The 23,752-nt window shown below is 39.6% G+C and overlaps 1 protein-coding gene across 1 annotated transcript; it reads right to left on the reverse strand.

The window, feature by feature from the left end:
• Positions 1-15,879: 15,879 nt before the first annotated feature.
• cyp51 (cytochrome P450, family 51) lies at positions 15,880-23,084 on the reverse strand. The gene is made up of 10 exons (XM_020648620.3): positions 22,765-23,084; positions 22,578-22,676; positions 21,662-21,838; positions 21,394-21,520; positions 21,123-21,297; positions 20,866-20,985; positions 19,596-19,791; positions 18,664-18,759; positions 18,321-18,489; positions 15,880-17,873 (listed from the first exon to the last, which is right to left on the reverse strand). The coding sequence occupies exons 1-10, from the start codon at positions 22,927-22,929 to the stop codon at positions 17,695-17,697; spliced, it is 1,503 nt and encodes a 500-aa protein (XP_020504276.1). The 5' UTR covers positions 22,930-23,084; the 3' UTR covers positions 15,880-17,694.
• Positions 23,085-23,752: the final 668 nt, after the last annotated feature.

The following is a 23,752-nucleotide window of genomic DNA, read 5'->3' on the forward strand; positions in this document are numbered from 1 at the left end:
ATTTATTTCTCGTTTACTGCACATATTTCTGGTTACATCTGTTGGTCCGATCACTGTCCACTTATATCTACTCTTTTATATTTTGTATTTTCAAGTTAAGTTTAAGCTTTAAGTTGTATTTAAATTGACACTTTATATTTAGGTTAAGCACTGTTGGTAATTTACTGCTCTGTGTGCCTTTGAATTGCCCCCAGGGGACAAAAAAAGTTTTTTGAATTGAATTGAATTGAATTGAAGGCAGGGCGATGTATTACTTTGATTAAACAAACACTTAAACTACAATACTATGGATTAATTCTCCTGTTTATTCTATCAGTATCATAGTCAAACAGAATAGCAGGCCGTTACTTGTCAACATCAAAGAAATAACCAACATTCTGAAGTATGACATCACAAGATGAAAGGATGGATTTTAGCAGAGGATTTGGAGAGTTACAGTATGAGAGCTTTGTGAGTGCACAATTTTAGTATTTCTTAAAAACTTGTAGCATTTGCTACATAACTCAAATCGTCAGCATTACATATAGGTCTTAAGGTAAGGACATGTTCTTCAAGTTGGAGGTTTCTCTTGAATTTGCCAATACTCATTGCTGGAAAATTGCTCTTAAGTGCCTGGTGCCAACAAGCTCTCACGCTTAGGAATAAACGAAAACAATGAACAAAACTTCTGTGTTAGCTAAGGAAAAGATCATGGTTTGGTAAGAAAAATGATGTAAGCCTTACCAATGACAGTTGGACTCACATAGGACTTGATGGCTACCTCCTAGTTGAAAGTCCTTGGTTTGATCTATTTGCTTTCCTAGTAAGATAAAGCACAGAAGTTATGCACAGTCCAGCAAGGCAGGGCGATGTATTACTTTGATTAAACAAACACCTAAACTACAATACTATGGATTAATTCTCCTGTTTATTCTATCAGTATCATAGTCAAACAGAATAGCAGGCCGTTACTTGACAACATCAAAGAAATAACCAACATTCTGAAGTATGACATCACAAGATGAAAGGATGGATTTTAGCCGAGGATTTGGAGAGTTACAGTATGAGAGCTTTGTGAAAGCACAATTTTAGTATTTCTTAAAAACTTGTAGCATTTGCTACATAACTCAAATCGTCAGCATTACATATAGGTCTTAAGGTAAGGACATGTTCTTCAAGTTGAATTTGCCAATACTCATTGCTGGAAAATTGCTCTTAAGTGCCTGGTGCCAACAAGCTCTCACGCTTAGGAATAAACGAAAACAATGAACAAAACTTCTGTGTTAGCTAAGGAAAAGATCATGGTTTGGTAAGAAAAATGATGTAAGCCTTACCAATGACAGTTGGACTCACATAGGACTTGATGGCTACCTCCTAGTTGAAAGTCCTTGGTTTGATCTAGTTGCTTTCCTAGTAAGATAAAGCACAGAAGTTATGCACAGTCCAGCAAGGCAGGGCGATGTATTACTTTGATTAAACAAACACCTAAACTACAATACTATGGATTAATTCTCCTGTTTATTCTATCAGTATCATAGTCAAACAGAATAGCAGGCCATTACTTGACAACATCAAAGAAATAACCAACATTCTGAAGTATGACATCACAAGATGAAAGGATGGATTTTAGCCGAGGATTTGGAGAGTTACAGTATGAGAGCTTTGTGAAAGCACAATTTTAGTAGTTCTTAAAAACTTGTAGCATTTGCTACATAACTCAAATCGTCAGCATTACATATAGGTCTTAAGGTAAGGACATGTTCTTCAAGTTGGAGGTTTCTCTTGAATTTGCCAATACTCATTGCTGGAAAATTGCTCTTAAGTGCCTGGTGCCAACAAGCTCTCACGCTTAGGAATAAACGAAAACAATGAACAAAACTTCTGTGTTAGCTAAGGAAAAGATCATGGTTTGGTAAGAAAAATGATGTAAGCCTTACCAATGACAGTTGGACTCACATAGGACTTGATGGCTACCTCCTAGTTGAAAGTCCTTGGTTTGATCTATTTGCTTTCCTAGTAAGATAAAGCACAGAAGTTATGCACAGTCCAGCAAGGCAGGGCGATGTATTACTTTGATTAAACAAACACCTAAACTACAATACTATGGATTAATTCTCCTGTTTATTCTATCAGTATCATAGTCAAACAGAATAGCAGGCCGTTACTTGACAACATCAAAGAAATAACCAACATTCTGAAGTATGACATCACAAGATGAAAGGATGGATTTTAGCCGAGGATTTGGAGAGTTACAGTATGAGAGCTTTGTGAAAGCACAATTTTAGTAGTTCTTAAAAACTTGTAGCATTTGCTACATAACTCAAATCGTCAGCATTACATATAGGTCTTAAGGTAAGGACATGTTCTTCAAGTTGGAGGTTTCTCTTGAATTTGCCAATACTCATTGCTGGAAAATTGCTCTTAAGTGCCTGGTGCCAACAAGCTCTCACACTTTGAATTGAAGGCAGGTCGATGTATTACTTTGATTAAACAAACACCTAAACTACAATACTATGGATTAATTCTCCTGTTTATTCTATCAGTATCATAGTCAAACAGAATAGCAGGCCATTACTTGTCAACATTAAAGAAATAACCAACATTCTGAAGTATGACATCACAAGATGAAAGGATGGATTTTAGCCGAGGATTTGGAGAGTTACAGTATGAGAGCTTTGTGAAAGCACAATTTTAGTATGTCTTCAAAACTTGTAGCATTTGCTACATAAGTCAAATCATCAGCAATACATATAGGTCTTAAGGTAAAGACATGTTCTTCAAGTTGGAGGTTTCTCTTGAATTTGCCAATACTCATTGCTGGAAAATTGCTCTTAAGTGCCTGGTGCCAACAAGCTCTCACGCTTAGGAATAAACGAAAACAATGAACAAAACTTCTGTGTTAGCTAAGGAAAAGATCATGGTTTGGTAAGAAAAATGATGTAAGCCTTACCAATGACAGTTGGACTCACATAGGACTTGATGGCTACCTCCTAGTTGAAAGTCCTTGGTTTGATCTATTTGCTTTCCTAGTAAGATAAAGCACAGAAGTTATGCACAGTCCAGCAAGGCAGGGCGATGTATTACTTTGATTAAACAAACACCTAAACTACAATACTATGGATTAATTCTCCTGTTTATTCTATCAGTATCATAGTCAAACAGAATAGCAGGCCATTACTTGACAACATCAAAGAAATAACCAACATTCTGAAGTATGACATCACAAGATGAAAGGATGGATTTTAGCCGAGGATTTGGAGAGTTACAGTATGAGAGCTTTGTGAAAGCACAATTTTAGTAGTTCTTAAAAACTTGTAGCATTTGCTACATAACTCAAATCGTCAGCATTACATATAGGTCTTAAGGTAAGGACATGTTCTTCAAGTTGGAGGTTTCTCTTGAATTTGCCAATACTCATTGCTGGAAAATTGCTCTTAAGTGCCTGGTGCCAACAAGCTCTCATGCTTAGGAATATACGAAAACAATGAACAAAACTTCTGTGTTAGCTAAGGAAAAGATCATGGTTTGGTAAGAAAAATGATGTAAGCCTTACCAATGACAGTTGGACTCACATAGGACTTGATGGCTACCTCCTAGTTGAAAGTCCTTGGTTTGATCTATTTGCTTTCCTAGTAAGATAAAGCACAGACGTTATGCACAGCCATTATTCACCATGCACCTTATAACTTATCATTTAGTATTTGCCTACTTCCACATAGCTCTGTATATACATATTTATTTCTCGTTTACTGCACATATTTCTGGTTACATCTGTTGGTCCGATCACTGTCCACTTATATCTACTCTTTTATATTTTGTATTTTCAAGTTAAGTTTAAGCTTTAAGTTGTATTTAAATTGACACTTTATATTTAGGTTAAGCACTGTTGGTAATTTACTGCTCTGTGTGCCTTTGAATTGCCCCCAGGGGACAAAAAAAGTTTTTTGAATTGAATTGAATTGAATTGAAGGCAGGGCGATGTATTACTTTGATTAAACAAACACTTAAACTACAATACTATGGATTAATTCTCCTGTTTATTCTATCAGTATCATAGTCAAACAGAATAGCAGGCCGTTACTTGTCAACATCAAAGAAATAACCAACATTCTGAAGTATGACATCACAAGATGAAAGGATGGATTTTAGCAGAGGATTTGGAGAGTTACAGTATGAGAGCTTTGTGAGTGCACAATTTTAGTATTTCTTAAAAACTTGTAGCATTTGCTACATAACTCAAATCGTCAGCATTACATATAGGTCTTAAGGTAAGGACATGTTCTTCAAGTTGGAGGTTTCTCTTGAATTTGCCAATACTCATTGCTGGAAAATTGCTCTTAAGTGCCTGGTGCCAACAAGCTCTCACGCTTAGGAATAAACGAAAACAATGAACAAAACTTCTGTGTTAGCTAAGGAAAAGATCATGGTTTGGTAAGAAAAATGATGTAAGCCTTACCAATGACAGTTGGACTCACATAGGACTTGATGGCTACCTCCTAGTTGAAAGTCCTTGGTTTGATCTATTTGCTTTCCTAGTAAGATAAAGCACAGAAGTTATGCACAGTCCAGCAAGGCAGGGCGATGTATTACTTTGATTAAACAAACACCTAAACTACAATACTATGGATTAATTCTCCTGTTTATTCTATCAGTATCATAGTCAAACAGAATAGCAGGCCGTTACTTGACAACATCAAAGAAATAACCAACATTCTGAAGTATGACATCACAAGATGAAAGGATGGATTTTAGCCGAGGATTTGGAGAGTTACAGTATGAGAGCTTTGTGAAAGCACAATTTTAGTATTTCTTAAAAACTTGTAGCATTTGCTACATAACTCAAATCGTCAGCATTACATATAGGTCTTAAGGTAAGGACATGTTCTTCAAGTTGAATTTGCCAATACTCATTGCTGGAAAATTGCTCTTAAGTGCCTGGTGCCAACAAGCTCTCACGCTTAGGAATAAACGAAAACAATGAACAAAACTTGTGTGTTAGCTAAGGAAAAGATCATGGTTTGTTAAGAAAAATGATGTAAGCCTTACCAATGACAGTTGGACTCACATAGGACTTGATGGCTACCTCCTAGTTGAAAGTCCTTGGTTTGATCTAGTTGCTTTCCTAGTAAGATAAAGCACAGAAGTTATGCACAGTCCAGCAAGGCAGGGCGATGTATTACTTTGATTAAACAAACACCTAAACTACAATACTATGGATTAATTCTCCTGTTTATTCTATCAGTATCATAGTCAAACAGAATAGCAGGCCATTACTTGTCAACATTAAAGAAATAACCAACATTCTGAAGTATGACATCACAAGATGAAAGGATGGATTTTAGCAGAGGATTTGGAGAGTTACAGTATGAGAGCTTTGTGAAAGCACAATTTTAGTAGTTCTTAAAAACTTGTAGCATTTGCTACATAACTCAAATCGTCAGCATTACATATAGGTCTTAAGGTAAGGACATGTTCTTCAAGTTGGAGGTTTCTCTTGAATTTGCCAATACTCATTGCTGGAAAATTGCTCTTAAGTGCCTGGTGCCAACAAGCTCTCACACTTTGAATTGAAGGCAGGTCGATGTATTACTTTGATTAAACAAACACCTAAACTACAATACTATGGATTAATTCTCCTGTTTATTCTATCAGTATTATAGTCAAACAGAATAGCAGGCCATTACTTGTCAACATTAAAGAAATAACCAACATTCTGAAGTATGACATCACAAGATGAAAGGATGGATTTTAGCAGAGGATTTGGAGAGTTACAGTATGTGAGCTTTGTGAAAGCACAATTTTAGTATGTCTTCAAAACTTGTAGCATTTGCTACATAAGTCAAATCATCAGCATTACATATAGGTCTTAAGGTAAAGACATGTTCTTCAAGTTGGAGGTTTCTCTTGAATTTGCCAATACTCATTGCTGGAAAATTGCTCTTAAGTGCCTGGTGCCAACAAGCTCTCACGCTTAGGAATAAACGAAAACAATGAACAAAACTTCTGTGTTAGCTAAGGAAAAGATCATGGTTTGGTAAGAAAAATGATGTAAGCCTTACCAATGACAGTTGGACTCACATAGGACTTGATGGCTACCTCCTAGTTGAAAGTCCTTGGTTTGATCTATTTGCTTTCCTAGTAAGATAAAGCACAGAAGTTATGCACAGTCCAGCAAGGCAGGGCGATGTATTACTTTGATTAAACAAACACCTAAACTACAATACTATGGATTAATTCTCCTGTTTATTCTATCAGTATCATAGTCAAACAGAATAGCAGGCCGTTACTTGACAACATCAAAGAAATAACCAACATTCTGAAGTATGACATCACAAGATGAAAGGATGGATTTTAGCCGAGGATTTGGAGAGTTACAGTATGAGAGCTTTGTGAAAGCACAATTTTAGTATTTCTTAAAAACTTGTAGCATTTGCTACATAACTCAAATCGTCAGCATTACATATAGGTCTTAAGGTAAGGACATGTTCTTCAAGTTGGAGGTTTCTCTTGAATTTGCCAATACTCATTGCTGGAAAATTGCTCTTAAGTGCCTGGTGCCAACAAGCTCTCACGCTTAGGAATATACGAAAACAATGAACAAAACTTCTGTGTTAGCTAAGGAAAAGATCATGGTTTGGTAAGAAAAATGATGTAAGCCTTATCAATGACAGTTGGACTCACATAGGACTTGATGGCTACCTCCTAGTTGAAAGTCCTTGGTTTTATTTACAAACCAAGTCCATTTACATACCTATGGTGAAAAAACAACCCCCCCACAACCAGGTATGTGAAGAAGTGGTCTAAGGAGGCCACTGAGGCGCTGCAGGACTGCTTCGACACCACTGACTGGGAGGTGCTGTGCAGCCCACATGGGGAGGACATTGACAGTTTAACCCACTGCATCACAGATTACATAAACTTCTGTGTTAAGAACACTGTACCCACCAAAAAAATACAGTGTTTCTCCAACAACAAACCCTGGGTTACCCCTGAGTTGAAAACCCTGCTCAATGAAAAGAGAAGAGTTTTTAGAGCTGGAGATAGAGAGGAGCTGAGGAGGGTGCAGAAGGAGCTCAAGAAAAAAATCAAGAAGGGGAAAGCCAGCTACCGAGCAAAGATGGAGGAGCATTTACAACCCCACCCCCAGCCACCAGAGCGCAGACCAGCCCACTTCTCAGACACTCCATCTGAGTACCCTGAGTACCCTGAGTACCCTGCCACCCCCCTCAACAGCCCTCTCCTCCACCTCCTCCACAGACGCCCCCCCAACAACCCCTTCCTCCTCCTCTTCCTCCTCCTCCGACGGCCTCTCCATAGCAGCTGATCAGGTGAGAAGTCAGCTGAGGATGATCAAGGCGAGGAAGGCCACAGGTTTCGAGGGCATCAGCTCCACACTCCTGAAGGACTGTGCAGACCAGCTCTGTGAGGTTCTTCTGCACATCTTCAACCTGAGCCTGAGACTGGAGAGGGTCCTGACTCTGTGGAAGACTTCCTGCATGGTGCCAGTCCCAAAGACATCTCACCCCAGGGAGCCTAACCACTTCAGACCTGTGGCCCTCACCTCTCACCTGATGAAGACCATGGAGAGGATCGTCCTCAACAACCTCCGCTCCCTGGTGACTTCAAATCTGGATCCTCTGCAGTTCGCCTACCAGCCGAACATCGGGGTGGATGACGTCGTCATCTACCTGCTGCAGAGATCCTGGACTCACCTGGAGAACACCGGCAGCACTGTGAGGGTCATGTTCTTTGACTTCTCCAGTGCCTTTAACATCATCCAGCCTGCACTGCTCAGGGGGAAGCTAGAGGGGGCGGGAGTGGACTGTCACCTGGCTGCATGGACAACGGACTACCTCACCAACAGACCACAGTACGTGAGGCTTCAGGACTGTGAGTCTGACATGGTGGTCTGCAGTACAGGGGCCCCGCAGGGGACAGTTCTCTCCCCTTTTGTCTTCACCCTGTACACCTCGGACTTCTGTTACAACTCTGGGAGCTGCCACCTGCAGAAGTTCTCCGATGACACAGCCATCGTGGGGTGTGTGTCTAAGGGGAGCGAACAGGAGTACAGGCAGGTCATCATGGACTTTGTCGACTGGAGTGAGCTCAACCACCTTCAGCTCAACGCCAGCAAGACAAAGGAGATGGTGATTGACTTCCGCAGAAAGTCACCCCAGACTGCACCGGTGAACATCCAGGGCTTGGCCATCGAGAGGGTGGAGATGTACAAATACCTAGGTGTTCACCTCAACAATAAACTGGACTGGTCACACAACACCGACGTCCTGTACAAGAAGGGCCAATGTCGGCTGCACTGCTGAGGCGACTGAGGTGTCCACTTATATCTACTCTTTTATATTTTGTATTTTTAAGTTAAGTTTAAGCTTTAAGTTGTATTTAAATTGACACTTTATATTTAGGTTAAGCACTGTTGGTAATTTACTGCTCTGTGTGCCTTTGAATTGCCCCCAGGGGACAAAAAAAGTTTTTTGAATTGAATTGAATTGAATTGAAGGCAGGGCGATGTATTACTTTGATTAAACAAACACCTAAACTACAATACTATGGATTAATTCTCCTGTTTATTCTATCAGTATCATAGTCAAACAGAATAGCAGGCCGTTACTTGTCAACATCAAAGAAATAATCAACATTCTGAAGTATGACATCACAAGATGAAAGGATGGATTATAGCAGAGGATTTGGAGAGTTACAGTATGAGAGCTTTGTGAGTGCACAATTTTAGTATTTCTTAAAAACTTGTAGCATTTGTAACATTTGCTACATAACTCAAATCGTCAGCATGACATACAGGTCTTAAGGTAAAGACATGTTCTTCAAGTTGGAGGTTTCTCTTGAATTTGCCAACGCTCATTGCTGGAAAATTGCTCTTAAGTGCCTGGTGCCAACAGGCTCTCACGCTTAGAAATAAATGAGACCAATGAACAAAACTTCTGTGTTAGCTAAGGAAAAGATCATGGTTTGGTAAGAAAAATGATGTAAGCCTAACCAATGACAGTTGGACTCCCATAGGACTTGATGGCCACCTCCTAGTTGAAAGTCCTTGGTTTTATTTACAAACCAAGTCCATTTACATACCTATGGTGAAAAAACAACCCCCCACAACCAGGTATGTGAAGAAGTGGTCTAAGGAGGCCACTGAGGCGCTGCAGGACTGCTTCGACACCACTGACTGGGAGGTGCTGTGCAGCCCACATGGGGAGGACATTGACAGTTTAACCCACTGCATCACAGATTACATAAACTTCTGTGTTAAGAACACTGTACCCACCAAAAAAATACAGTGTTTCTCCAACAACAAACCCTGGGTTACCCCTGAGTTGAAAACCCTGCTCAATGAAAAGAGAAGAGTTTTTAGAGCTGGAGATAGAGAGGAGCTGAGGAGGGTGCAGAAGGAGCTCAAGAAAAAAATCAAGAAGGGGAAAGCCAGCTACCGAGCAAAGATGGAGGAGCATTTACAACCCCACCCCCAGCCACCAGAGCGCAGACCAGCCCACTTCTCAGACACTCCATCTGAGTACCCTGAGTACCCTGCCACCCCCCTCAACAGCCCTCTCCTCCACCTCCTCCACAGACGCCCCCCCAACAACCCCTTCCTCCTCCTCTTCCTCCTCCTCCGACGGCCTCTCCATAGCAGCTGATCAGGTGAGAAGTCAGCTGAGGATGATCAAGGCGAGGAAGGCCACAGGTTTCGAGGGCATCAGCTCCACACTCCTGAAGGACTGTGCAGACCAGCTCTGTGAGGTTCTTCTGCACATCTTCAACCTGAGCCTGAGACTGGAGAGGGTCCTGACTCTGTGGAAGACTTCCTGCATGGTGCCAGTCCCAAAGACATCTCACCCCAGGGAGCCTAACCACTTCAGACCTGTGGCCCTCACCTCTCACCTGATGAAGACCATGGAGATGATCGTCCTCAACAACCTCCGCTCCCTGGTGACTTCAAATCTGGATCCTCTGCAGTTCGCCTACCAGCCGAACATCGGGGTGGATGACGTCGTCATCTACCTGCTGCAGAGATCCTGGACTCACCTGGAGAACACCGGCAGCACTGTGAGGGTCATGTTCTTTGACTTCTCCAGTGCCTTTAACATCATCCAGCCTGCACTGCTCAGGGGGAAGCTAGAGGGGGCGGGAGTGGACTGTCACCTGGCTGCATGGACAACGGACTACCTCACCAACAGACCACAGTACGTGAGGCTTCAGGACTGTGAGTCTGACATGGTGGTCTGCAGTACAGGGGCCCCGCAGGGGACAGTTCTCTCCCCTTTTGTCTTCACCCTGTACACCTCGGACTTCTGTTACAACTCTGGGAGCTGCCACCTGCAGAAGTTCTCCGATGACACAGCCATCGTGGGGTGTGTGTCTAAGGGGAGCGAACAGGAGTACAGGCAGGTCATCATGGACTTTGTCGACTGGAGTGAGCTCAACCACCTTCAGCTCAACGCCAGCAAGACAAAGGAGATGGTGATTGACTTCCGCAGGAAGTCACCCCAGACTGCACCGGTGAACATCCAGGGCTTGGCCATCGAGAGGGTGGAGACGTACAAATACCTGGGTGTTCACCTCAACAATAAACTGGACTGGTCACACAACACCGACGTCCTGTACAAGAAGGGCCAATGTCGGCTGCACTGCTGAGGCGACTGAGGTGTCCACTTATATCTACTCTTTTATATTTTGTATTTTTAAGTTAAGTTTAAGCTTTAAGTTGTATTTAAATTGACACTTTATATTTAGGTTAAGCACTGTTGGTAATTTACTGCTCTGTGTGCCTTTGAATTGCCCCCAGGGGACAAAAAAAGTTTTTTGAATTGAATTGAATTGAATTGAAGGCAGGGCGATGTATGACTTTGATTGAACAAACACCTAAACTACAATACTATGGATTAATTCTCCTGTTTATTCTATCAGTATCATAGTCAAACAGAATAGCAGGCCGTTACTTGTCAACATCAAAGAAATAACCAACATTCTGAAGTATGACATCACAAGATGAAAGGATGGATTATAGCAGAGGATTTGGAGAGTTACAGTATGAGAGTAACTCTCCAAATCCTCTGCTAAAATCCATCCTTTCATCTTGTGATGTCATACTTCAGAATGTAATAACTAGTGATAAGTCTATAGTCTATATCAAAATTTACCAAATAATGTAGAACACAAGTAGAATACACAAACATCAAAACTCTACTTACAATGGCTTATTTGAATAAATTATGACAGAAGATATTTTTTTGTAGTTTTTTTTATTGAAAGAAGGAATAACTATTGAAAAATGTTCAACATAACAAAGTCTTTACCTGAACCTAAGAACAAAACACAGATTCAGATGCAAGATAGTTTCACATATCTCCAGTGAAACAAAAATTAAAAAGCCTACGGATTGAGAGATCGTTGATCTTTAATTCACCAAGGATCAAGTCTGAAGCTCCTCATATAAAAAAAATAGAAGCGATCCTGATCCACCTCAGATATCCATTGTTCTGAATCGCAGTGTTTGCAGCCTGGATCTTCTTATTCAATGTTTGACTGAGATTTTTTATTATCTGTGACAGATCATTATGAAGTCGGCTCTGAAGCTCTGAATCAACAAATTAACAAATAAACATCAGCTTCCCAGTTGAGAGCGCACACATTAAAAAAACTATGGAAAGCCGAAGAGGCCATTCTAAATAACTTCTCAATTCATAATCTCCAGTTTACCAGGGGACACTAAAGATCCCAAAAATATATTGTGATCCAAACACAGAAACGTTGCAGTAGATCAAAATAGCTAGTAATATCTTTCTTTCTATATCATGTATAAGTCCCCCACACAATGCAATAGTCACCAAAACACACACAATTGACTAACATGTATATTTCTGATTTTTCTGCACCATTTATTATAATCTAAAAAAAAAAACTTCTTGTTGAGAAATAAAAATGTAAACAGAGCTCTTCTTTTACCCTCCTTTGTCCTTTGTAAATGAAAGCCCGATACTAAATTGTGTTTTTAAAATAGTTTGAAGTACAAAAAGCTACGCAATCGCGTTTAATCCATAGGTTTAATCGCACGGCTACCAGTGTTTTCTAATCTACTGCCGATACATTCTCAGGACTTGTTTTCACCCAAACGGGGGCGTGGTTACTCTGGCGAGCCGGAAGTGACTTTCGACTGCTCTTATGAATGGTCATTCCGTTGACTTTTGTGCGTTTGGTGTGTGCTATGTATACCTATACATAGCTTTACACAATTAAGGTAACATAATTGTAATGTGTGGGATAATGTTTATGAATAAAGTTTTTTCAATTATCACAAAAAAAATCCAATGGACTGTTGCACATTCCTTTGATCTGAGCATTCTATGACATCATGCTTTTGATCTGAGCATTCTATGACATCATGCCTTTGATCTGAGCATTCTATGACATCAGGCCTTTGATCTGAGCATTCTATGACATAGATCTCCAAGAGAGGCAAAGCTCAGACAGAACACAGTTAATAGGCGAGTTTATAGTCAGTTGGGCAGTTTACAGTAGTTAGAACAGTTCACAGTCAGTATACTTACTTTGATTTAAGACAACTTTAAAAGACATTTAAAAATGAATTTTGAGAGTTTGTATCAAAACGGACTTCAGAGTGAGTTGGAATGTGTTACAAGAGCAGTCAGCCTCTCACAACCAAACAACCTCCATGAATTTTTACTTCAGTATTTTACAGAATTGATCAGCTATCGAGAATCTCAGCCAGAAATGGATCCCAAGATCATCATCTTGAGACAGCACAAGCTATGGGGTAAGCTACTGTTCCATTATATCATATGTTTTATTTAAGTTTACTTATTTTTGGTGTCCTGAGCTAGTCACTTGAGTAATTTAAGTAGTAATATACAAATCAATTTCAGGTTTCTTAGATTGATTTTAAAAGGCTAACATAATATATAATAACTTTTGAATAAGTGTATAATTCAGGCAAGATGATTCAAGGTATTAAGTATTAATCATTGCTTTGTAGAAGGTGTGGGCCAGTTTAGAATCTGAGATGTAAATCGTATTAAGAAAATTCCATTTCATTATTTTGGAAATTTTTGGAATTTAAAATGTTCTTTTCCAGAGAAAAATTTCAAGAAGGGAATGAAGAAAAGTCAGAAGTCTTCTACCACCACTACAAAAAAGATATCTGCAGTATCTCATTGTATGCCATCTCCGGATGAGGTAAAGAATGTACTGAAGACTCTCTCCCCAGATTTGCCGTCTTCTACAGGACACATTTTGGAAAATACAGTTGGGAGACAAGTACCACAGAAAAAACAAAAAAAGACACCCAGAGTATCATGGGTAGAGGCACCTATTCAACAGCAGAGTAAGGAAACAACTGACAATGTCAAAGAAGCAACAGACAAATCCCAGCATAAGGTGCCACCAACTAAGAACAAAGATTCAACACCTGCAGGGTCAAAATCCAAGGCAGTCAGTCTGCCCTCCAAGGCCCTGAAAAAATCCACTGACACTGCCCCTAAAACACCTGAAAAACCACAGCGCATAGTAATGTCGACTCAGAAAAAGGTTCCCACACCTGAAAGTGTGTCAAAGTCCAAGGCAGTCAGTCTGCCCCCCAAGTCCCTGAAAAAATCCACTGACAATGCCCCTAGAATACCTGAAAAACGGCAGTGCATATCAACGTCGACTCAGAAAAAGGTTCCCACACCTGAAATTGTGTCGGGGTCAAAGACCAAGGAAGTCAGTCTGCCCCCCAAGTCCCTGAAAAAATCCACTGACAATGCCCCTAGAATACCTGAAAAACGGCAGTGCATATCAACGTCGACTCAGACAAAGGTTCCCACACCTGAAATTGTGTCGGGGTCAAAGACCAAGGAAGTCAGTCTGCCCTCCAAGTCCCTAAAAAAATCCACTGACAATGCCCCTAGAATACCTGAAAAACGGCAGTGCATATCAACGTCGACTCAGAAAAAGGTTCCCACACCTGCAATTGGATCAGTTTCAAAACCCAAGTTTGTCGGTGTGCCCTCAAAACCCCTTAATAAAAACACTGACAACTTCCGTAAGACACCAGACAAATCCCAGCGTACAGTGACATCGGATAAGGAAAAGGTTTCAACACCTAAAATTGTATCAGTTTCAAAATCCAAAGCCGTCAGTTTTCCCAGCAATCGTTTAGAGACAACCTCTGACAATGTAAAGAAAACACCAGAAAACCCCCAGCGCATGGTGACACAAATTCAGGAAAAAACTGAAGACAGTAAGCACTTTCAACCTTTAAATATCCCGGTACCAATAGTTTCACAAAAGTATGTTAGTCCACCTAGTCCAAAGAATGGGACGGGAGGAGATCAGCTGTATTTAGATAAGGGTAAGGATTTCACAAATAAACCCAGGAAAGGGGCAATAATGAAAAGGGAGGTTTTGCAAGAAAAACTCAAAGCTAGCCCTCTTGTACTAGAAACTTCTTCAGGACCAAGTACTTCAGAACCAGACAGCATTAGCACAATGCAGAAATTACCAAAGATCAAGAAGCGAAAAATTCAGAAAAAGATTCAGCCCAAAATGACACCAGCTAAGCCCAAAGTACCAAAGGCTCCATGGGTAGACATCACAATACCACCAGCACCGAGGGAAAAAATTAGAGGCACTCAAGGGTTAGCTGTCGACAAAAATGATTTAATTCATAACCACACCGGCCCTTGTGAACACGGTTTTACTCTCATCGTATACAGCCGTGTAATAGCCAAACAGCCAAACCAGTAACCCCATTTTGACTTTGTAATTTTTTTTTTTGTCATCCTGCCCACTAGGTGCCCTTCAACCTTGGAAGGGGGTCCCCTCTTGTGTGATCCTTCTCAAGGTTTCTTCCTTCTTGACCTGTTAAATGGTTTGGGGGAAGTTTTTCCTTGCTCGCTCGAGGGGGAAGGAACCTTATTTTATGGGTTTTAAGTTTAAAGTTGAGTTCTGGCCATTTAGAAATGATACAACACTAAAATAATAATGATAACAACAACAATAATAATAATAATAATAATAAATGAAATATGAAATAAATAAATAAATAAATAAATAAATAAATAAATAAATAAATAAATAAATAAATACATAAATAAATAAATCTAATTTGATGGTTTGTTTCATTGATACTCAAAGTTTACAAAAGTTTAAATGAAATAACTTTCTTTCAGTCCATGTTTGTTGAATTATTGTCTTTAATTCTCCATCTATTTTCTAATGCTTACCGTAATCAGTGTCGGTTTGCATTGGCAAAAGGCTAAGAAAGTCAACCCAGACCTCTCTTTTCCCATCAACGTTTTCCAACTCCTCCCGGGGGATTCTGAGGCGTTCTCATATGGAGATAGAGATTGTCTGAAAAAGATTTATACATATCGAAATGATATGTATAAAATTGTGACATACAAATAAATAAACTAATTTGTAAAAATAAACGTGTATTTGTAAATATATTTTAAAGATTTAAAAAATAAATATGCTTGACTTTGTGTGTGGATTCTGCATTTGTGGATCGCTTTTGGGCTTTTCTCTGGATAATTTTGAGACTTTCTTACACTGCAGTCCACAAATAAATACCCCAGAATTTGATTGCAAATACGCCCTCCCCTGAACAACCAGTAGAGGCAGCGTTGTGCAGCCACCGCTGGTTATGGTTATGGTTAGGTATTTGGCAGATGCTTTCATCCAAATTTACCGTCTGACTGCTGCAGGATCAACAACATGGAAGCTAACAGTGGACTAACTGGATGGCTAAGTAATAACTAGTGATAAGTCTATAGTCTATATCAAAATTTACCAAATAATGTAGAACACAAGTAGAATACACAAACATCAAAACTCTACTTACAATGGCTTATTTGAATAAATTATGACAGAAGATATTTTTTTGTAGTTTTTTTTATTGAAAGAAGGAATAACTATTGAAAAATGTTCAACATAACAAAGTCTTTACCTGAACCTAAGAACAAAACACAGATTCAGATGCAAGATAGTTTCACATATCTCCAGTGAAACAAAAATTAAAAAGCCTACGGATTGAGAGATCGTTGATCTTTAACTCACCAAGGATCAAGTCTGAAGCTCCTCATATAAAAAAAATAGAAGCGATCCTGATCCACCTCAGATATCCATTGTTCTGAATCGCAGTGTTTGCAGCCTGGATCTTCTTATTCAATGTTTGACTGAGATTTTTTATTATCTGTGACAGAGTCGTAACATCCCACAAAACCTGATGACCCTCAGCTGCACCGTGGGCTTATCCCGTGGATACTGTTTTGCTTTTAATATCTTCCTACCAAAAAAAATCAGTTTTTGGTTCCATTAATTTGTTTGTTACTACAATTAAGAGAAATCTACTGGCCGAATGTCATGCAACTTGGTGAAAGGCTGTAGCATGAACCCAGGGTAGAATCAGATCACATCCAACTTGCATACAAGCAATCAAAATCCATCTAATATAAGTAATAAATCAATTTGATCAATAAACCAGGTTTATGTAAAATCTTCAACTGTGCTGCTCCTGTGGGTTCCTGTGGTTCCCATCCTCCCCTTTCAGAGAGGCTGGGTGATCCCAGGTATGTGTTAACTGAAATTGCTCCAACTCATCTCTACTTTTGCTGTTCCCTGAAACTGCATAGTGCACTTTAACCTTTAACCCCTAAAGAGAAAGTCTGGTTACTTTATGAATTCTTAAAGGGGAAGTCAGTTTGATTTTGCTAACTTCTATTGATCAAATCAAAAATCGATTACGTTATGAAGCATACCATCCGATGGTAAAATTAAGATTATTTTGATAAATGTTGATGTTGAGGCCGAGAGGAATATCAATGTTTATGTAGAAAGATGTAAGTCATTTTGGTTATTATGACTTTGAAGTGACTAGAACTAATTCATGAATTGAACTTGTTTTTTTTCTTAGTTAAAGTGAAAGTGAAAGCAAACAGAATGTTTACGTCATGTATCATGTTGAATGTTTTGTATGCGTTTGTTTGGGAAGTTTGGACATTTTTTTGTCTTTTGTTCAATCATGTTTAAATCTCATTCACTCCATTGGGAGGTGAGATTGATTACACCTGCAGTCAATCTGGCACTGATTACAGCGCTCCTCTCTGATTGGCCCACGAGGACAGGTAACAGGATATTTTAATGTGTGTGACATCAGTAAACTGGTGGATGTGTGTCATTTTTGAGAAGGCTGTGAGGAGAGAGTTTTTTTCTGTTCGGATACATTTCTGTTTCAACTGAGAAAACTGCAACCTGGTTGTTGATTTGGTATCCTCGCTCACACCGCCTGCTATCCAGAAGTACAACAGTTATTTGGTTTGTGTGTGAAAAAATCTTGATTTTATTTTTAGGCCATATCGCCCAGGCCTAACAAGTGGACATCTATATAGTGGTTGCACTTGCATATATTGATACCAAAGACGTCTGGACTGTTATCAGAGGTCTGTGCTCTTCAAGTGTCGTTCTAGCTTCCTTAGTGAGTTTTCAGCAATGAAGGATCTAATATCCTTATAACGCTGAATCATGTTGACATTCTGAGAAAAACAAGGAAAAGTTTAAGACACTTAAGCAGAGCAAAGTGCATTCACTTAAATGTTTCTCAATTCAAGTCCCAGAAATTCCGAGCTTCTCTCCAAAACGTTGATGTTTGTTTGCTTCTTTGTGTCTTTTTTCTCCTCCCAGTATTCTCCATCACTGTTTCCTCCTCTTGTATCTGATGACCGGGTTGTGAGGCGTGTGAATCATTGTGGTGTAGTTGATTGTCGGGAAATATCCGTCCACCAGGTCAAAGTCGTACATGCGCACTAAAGTAGACCAGATGGTTTTGATCTGGACGTAGGCAAAGTTCTCCCCGATGCAGCGATGGCGGCCTGATGAGCAGACAACAAAATACAGTTTAAAATTATTTTTTAGGAACAGGTTAACTGATCATGTGGCCAGTTTAAAAAGAAGGAGCTTATATAGATTATACAGAATTTGTTTTCTTCTAAAATGTATCACTTCTGTTGAATTTTGATGAATACCACTCTTTTTACACTGAAAAGACACTCCTGACCTTAACAGAATGTCTCATAATTTAACTTTTTGTTAATTGGTTGTTCTGAACATTTTGTTCTGCACAACAGGACTTTTGGCAAATGATAGCAAAATAAAAGCAAGACACTTTATACAACTTCAACAATGCATTAAGCCAAGTCAAACCTATTTATAAATCAAGTCAACTTTCCAATAGCCTGATATCACAGGGTCTGTCTCAAAGAGATTTACATGAAATAGAAATCCAATAAAGTTGGAAAAAAAGAATATAAAACTCTTACCAGCTCCAAAGGGCACGTAGGCAAACTTCTCCCCTGCAGCCGGGTTGTCATTGAGGTAGCGGTCGGGGTTGAACTCTGTCCTTTCCACCCACGTGTCCTGCAGACGGTGGTTAACAGTCGGGGAGACACAGACCTGGTGGCCCACAGGGATGGTGTAGCCTGCTGCAGTCTGACAGGACAGAAAGAAACAGGAACAATATGATTAAAAAGTGAAACTGACTGTTATCTACTGATGATGACAGTAGATAACAGATATGTCAACTTTTAGAAATCAAGCAGGACTTGTACATGGGACAAATGTAACTGAGCAGGCCAGTTAGATTGTGGTTAGGCGTTCTTATACCTGAGGAGAGCGAGCCATTCTCATCATGGTCATGATGGGCGGGCGGAGGCGAAGAGTCTCCTTCAAACAGCGCTCCAACAAGCTGAGATCCTTCAGCTGAGAACGACATTAAGACATTATTAAGAACATATCTGTAAAGTGAATTTAACAAAAGCACATTTCATCATCGTCTTCATCATCAACCTTTATTTAAGTTCTCGGAGAGGTCATTGAGGGCGACCCTCATTTACAATGATGCTGAGAAAACATACATAAATGATAAACAAAGAGAAATTAGATAAAATCAATAAAAGAGCAATAAGAAGAATAAAATATATACTCTAAAATAATTTAAAAATTTGAAATGACTACAGTGATAAGTCAGTAATTAAATCAAATAAAACAGCTACAGTCAGGTATTGGGCGGTTAAAAATAATATTTCTAAAGTGTCCATAAGGGATAAAAGTGCTCAAATTCAGGTCCTGTTGTAAAATATTCCAGGAGTTTGCAGCAGTAACACTAAAAGCAGTTTTCCCCAGGTCAGTCCTGGCATGAGGAACCTGGAGAACCAACCTCTCTCTCTCGAGCGGGTTAAAAATGGACCAGGGTTCAGCTGTAACAAGGAGGTGATATATGATGGAAGCTTTCCAGTAAGGGCTTTATAGATAAAAAGATGCCAGGGTGTATTAGGGTGTTTTTGTATTATGGCTTACTGAATTAGACATGCTAATTTAATTATGACACTGTGTCTCACTTTATTATCGTGTTGCATGATACCCTTTTTTTCCTGAAATCATTTGTTTTAATCAAAAGTTCATATTAAAAAGTGTAAAACCTATGATGTTGTTTTTATGGATCATTTAGAGATGTTTTCAATCATTTCTAGCCTGATAATAAAGGTGATTATATGATCAGAGTTTTGCATGTAGGCCTGCACGTCAGCGCGCCTCACCTGGTCGAGGTCGAGTGGAGGCAGGTCTTCTCCACACATGGCTCTCTGCTCAGCGTAGCAGCGCTCCTGCAGGTCTTTGTCTCTGGCCAGGAAGAAACCCATCCAAGCGCTGGTGGTGGACGATGTGTGCTGACCCGCCAGGAGGAGACCGATCAGCATCCCCGCGATCTCGTTATCATTCAGGGGCTGTCCGTTTCTGAGGGGTTAAAAATATATCTACTTTAAAACTGAACAATTGTTCTAGCATCTGTTCAAACCTAATGGGGATATTTTTTTTCTGATGGGAAGCAGCAACAGACACTGAACAGTGAGGAATCAATTTCAAACCTACTATCTGTCATGATGTTCGGTTTATCAGCTTGAATGTATTTCTAATGAAAACTCTGGAGTTAAAAGTGTATTCACTTGATTTTAGAAACATAAACCCTCTCTAAAACTGAAAACTCTACCTTGCAGTATCTTGGGAAAACACTTAAAGGGATACTTGACCCGTTGAAACATGAATCTGTATTGACATTGGGTCATGTATGTAGTAGAAAAGTGAAATACATTTTTTAAGTTGGTGCCTTCTTGGCCTTGAAAAGGCAGAAAGTGTCTTTTTGGCTCATGTGGATGAAAGACACCAAATCCCAGAATGCACAGCACCGCAGGCCACTCCCACTAAGGTCCTCAATTTCAGAATCAGAAATACTTTATTAATCCCAGAGGGAAATTCGATCGATACAGTTTCTCCAAAATATACAGTATAGCAGGAGAAATATAGTAATAAAAACATTTACAGACATATTTACTTCAACACATAAGACCATTTCCTCAACTGATTCAGAGATTTCTTCCAGAAGGAATTGGTATCTTGGAAATTCCTGGCAGAAAACAGACTATGTCTGTGTCCATAGATAAACAGTGAGAGCACCGACACTGTAGTTTCACACCGCTAACCACAACAGCTTCCAGTGACGCAAAATGACGATTTTTGCGTCACTGGAAGCTCCTTTTCAGAGATTTCCCATCTCAGGGGAAAATGAGGGCGGGATGCACGACCATTCAAAAATACTACCAGGTTTCTAATGATACAAAGATTAATGCAAATGGATGAAGTACCCCTTTAATAGCCTTTGGAAAAAATAAAAATATATCTGCATGTGTCCAGCGATCAACACAAAAGGTAAACAAAAAGGTAAAAATTGGATTCTGCAGCATGAGCTATTAACTGAAAACAAGCCATTGTTTGTTCAACAGATAACATAAAGGGATATTGAATCAAACTTACTTGTATGTAGAGTCGATGAGGGTCTGAAGGATATCGTCTACTTTCTCTCCAGATTGTCTGCGCTTTTGAATCACCTTGAAGAAGATGTTTTTGATTTCTATGTGTGCTCTGTCCCTTTTCCTAAAAGAATAACATTTGTTTAGTCATTTTTTTACCCATAAAACAAAAGCTCCTCTCTTGTAATTTAATATAGAGTGTACTTCGTAAATTCAGCCTCAGCTTCATCCTGTGGCAGATGTTGGCATTGACCGTCCTACCTGAAGCTGGGCAGCGGCAGCCAGCCGGGGAGCAGCCAGGCAGCGTGACTGAATCCTCCGTCCAGGTCGGCATAAAGCTGAGCCACTCTCTCATTCAGCATGCTGCGGATCTCTTTCCCATGAAGACAGCTGCTGGCAGTCAGGATGATCAACTCAGACAGAGCCTCGAACAGATCTGAAACAGGGGAAATGTTCACGCTTATAAGCTGTGCATACTTCTGCAAACTTTCTGGATTTAAGTGAATTCTTTCAGGTGATTGAAGGTTCTTACTTCTCTCCCCGCTGTCTCCCCATCTCTGGAAATACTCTACAGTCTCTGCCTCGATAATTTTCACATGTTCCTTAAAATGAGCGATGTTTAGTCCGGTCTTCAACATCTTCTTCTGTTCCAGAAAGATCTGCAACCAAAAACAAAGTCTTAAATTAGCAGATTTTATATCAAAATTATTCATTTTCAAGCAATAACTATGTCTTATCTCTTTCCCTGATTGGTTTCTTTCTGATGTATTCATTAATAAATCTTTTTAAGGTGAACTCACAGGGTTGGGGACATCATAGGCGACTCCTTTGCCAAACACTGGAGTGGTCAGTCTGGAGTAGACGTCCTCAGCGTTCAGGTCATCATTCTTGCTGTTGAACATCAGCGTGGCTGCGTCACTGCCCAGCAGGTAAGTGAAGGTGCTCCCCACCATGGTGAAACTGAACACAGGGCCGTACTGCAGAGACACAGGGGTTCAAAAAATGACATCACAGAAATAATCAGAGGGGTGAGGTGAAAATGAATCTAATTGTCCCCATATGTGGGGAACTTTAAATACACTATACCTTACAGGTAGTTCTGTTATCGGCTCTGAAATTATCGGTTCCCTATGTGTACTAGATACACTTTGAAAATAATATAAATGCCTTTTTGATCATGCTTAAAGTAAAAAACCTACATATGTATCATTACATCAGAATCAGATTTATTGTCCAGGTATGCTTACACACACAAGGAATTTAACTTTGGTGAACTGTGTTCTCTTATGAACAGGTACAACATTAAATATCAACAATAAACATAATAAGAAAAGACTAATATTTACATGACTAAATATGAAACAGTGCAGTGGTGAATAGTGAAAAAGATGCTCAAGTAACATGATAAGTAAAATGCAGTTATGTGACAGATGAGTCAATTAAGATGTAAATTACAGTATTTACATAAATAAGTGTGTGTAGATTGATCATTTAAATTAAATAATATATATATACATATGTGTATATTCACAGTGACGGTTGGTTTAGAGTCATTATATAGACATAGAAAAGAATACTAAGAAAACCAGCCAAACCCACATTTTAAAGGGTCAGCAGACATTTTTACTTTAGCATTTTTCTCTTAAGAAGTCATCCAACAGATTCAAGAGGGAAAATGTCTTCAAATGTTTTATCACAGCTTACTATAATACTTACTTTTTCATAGGCATTTTCAAGAAATTCAATGGGACTTTTCCCAAAAGCAATGGCATGACCCAGGAACGGGATGCTGGAGGGAATGTAAGGTGGGTATTTCTGCAGGAGAGAAACATGATATATTATAAGATGATGTACAGATAGTAAAATGTGTTCCAACAACAACGGAGGTCTTGCTCTTACTTACCAGATGCTCGTCGGTGTTGGACTGTTTAAGCAGCAGTTTAGTAATGTAACCGATGGTGAGAGTGATGACAGAGGCAGCCAGCACCACCGAGGTCAGGTTGTCAGACACTTTCCCGACTGTTTCCCCGAGCAGTTTGCTGCTCAGTTCATACAGATGCAGAGTCATTTTTTGCTTCCTCTCCACAAAACCACCGATCACCGGAACAACTTTAGGTCTTGAGGAAATCTGCTTGATAGTTGTGTGATTAATGATCACACATTTAAACGTCCATCGGAACAGCAGTCCTTCTGATGATCATGTTAGAGGTTGGTTTATAATATTTCCTCTACAGCTCTACCTGTAAATACTCGCCCTGCCCCCGCCTGACCAGTGCAGGCTTCCTATTGGCTATTCACCGCGTGTCCATCAACCGGCCGCCGCTCTGATTGGTCGCTCGTTCCTGAACCGATGTCTGGCTATATGATGTCACTGCAGCAGGGCCAAAGACTGTATGCAGCTCATGGGCAGGCCGAAGAAAACACTGCGACATGGACTGTTGATGGTGTTTGATTTTAAGTTATTGAATATTGACGTCTTACTCATTTGTCTCATTGCAACACGTTACTCAAATATATTTAATTCTATATAAATGTAAAACAAATCCACAAATAAAAAAATAAGATTCACAAATGTATTTCTGATTCACACAGAAATATTTATAGTTTTGTATATATGTAATAGAAATCCACAAATATACAAACTGTTTGTCATTTGTGAACCACACTGCATTTGTGTGTGGGATTTTTGAGACTCCCCTGCCGTGGTTAGATTCACAAATGCATTTTTTTCAGCAGGGAAATGTCTGTAGCCAATCAGATTCAGCTGTGGATTTGTTTTACATTTGTTTAGAATGGAATATATTTGTGTGTGCATTGAAATACATTTGTGAATCCTTCCGTGTGCATTTGTGAATATTGAGACCGATCTAACTCCATACGTGACTGTATGT

The sequence above is a fragment of the Labrus bergylta genome, chromosome 19, assembly GCF_963930695.1.
Source record: "Labrus bergylta chromosome 19, fLabBer1.1, whole genome shotgun sequence".
In the NCBI taxonomy this organism is placed as follows: Eukaryota; Metazoa; Chordata; class Actinopteri; order Labriformes; family Labridae; genus Labrus; species Labrus bergylta.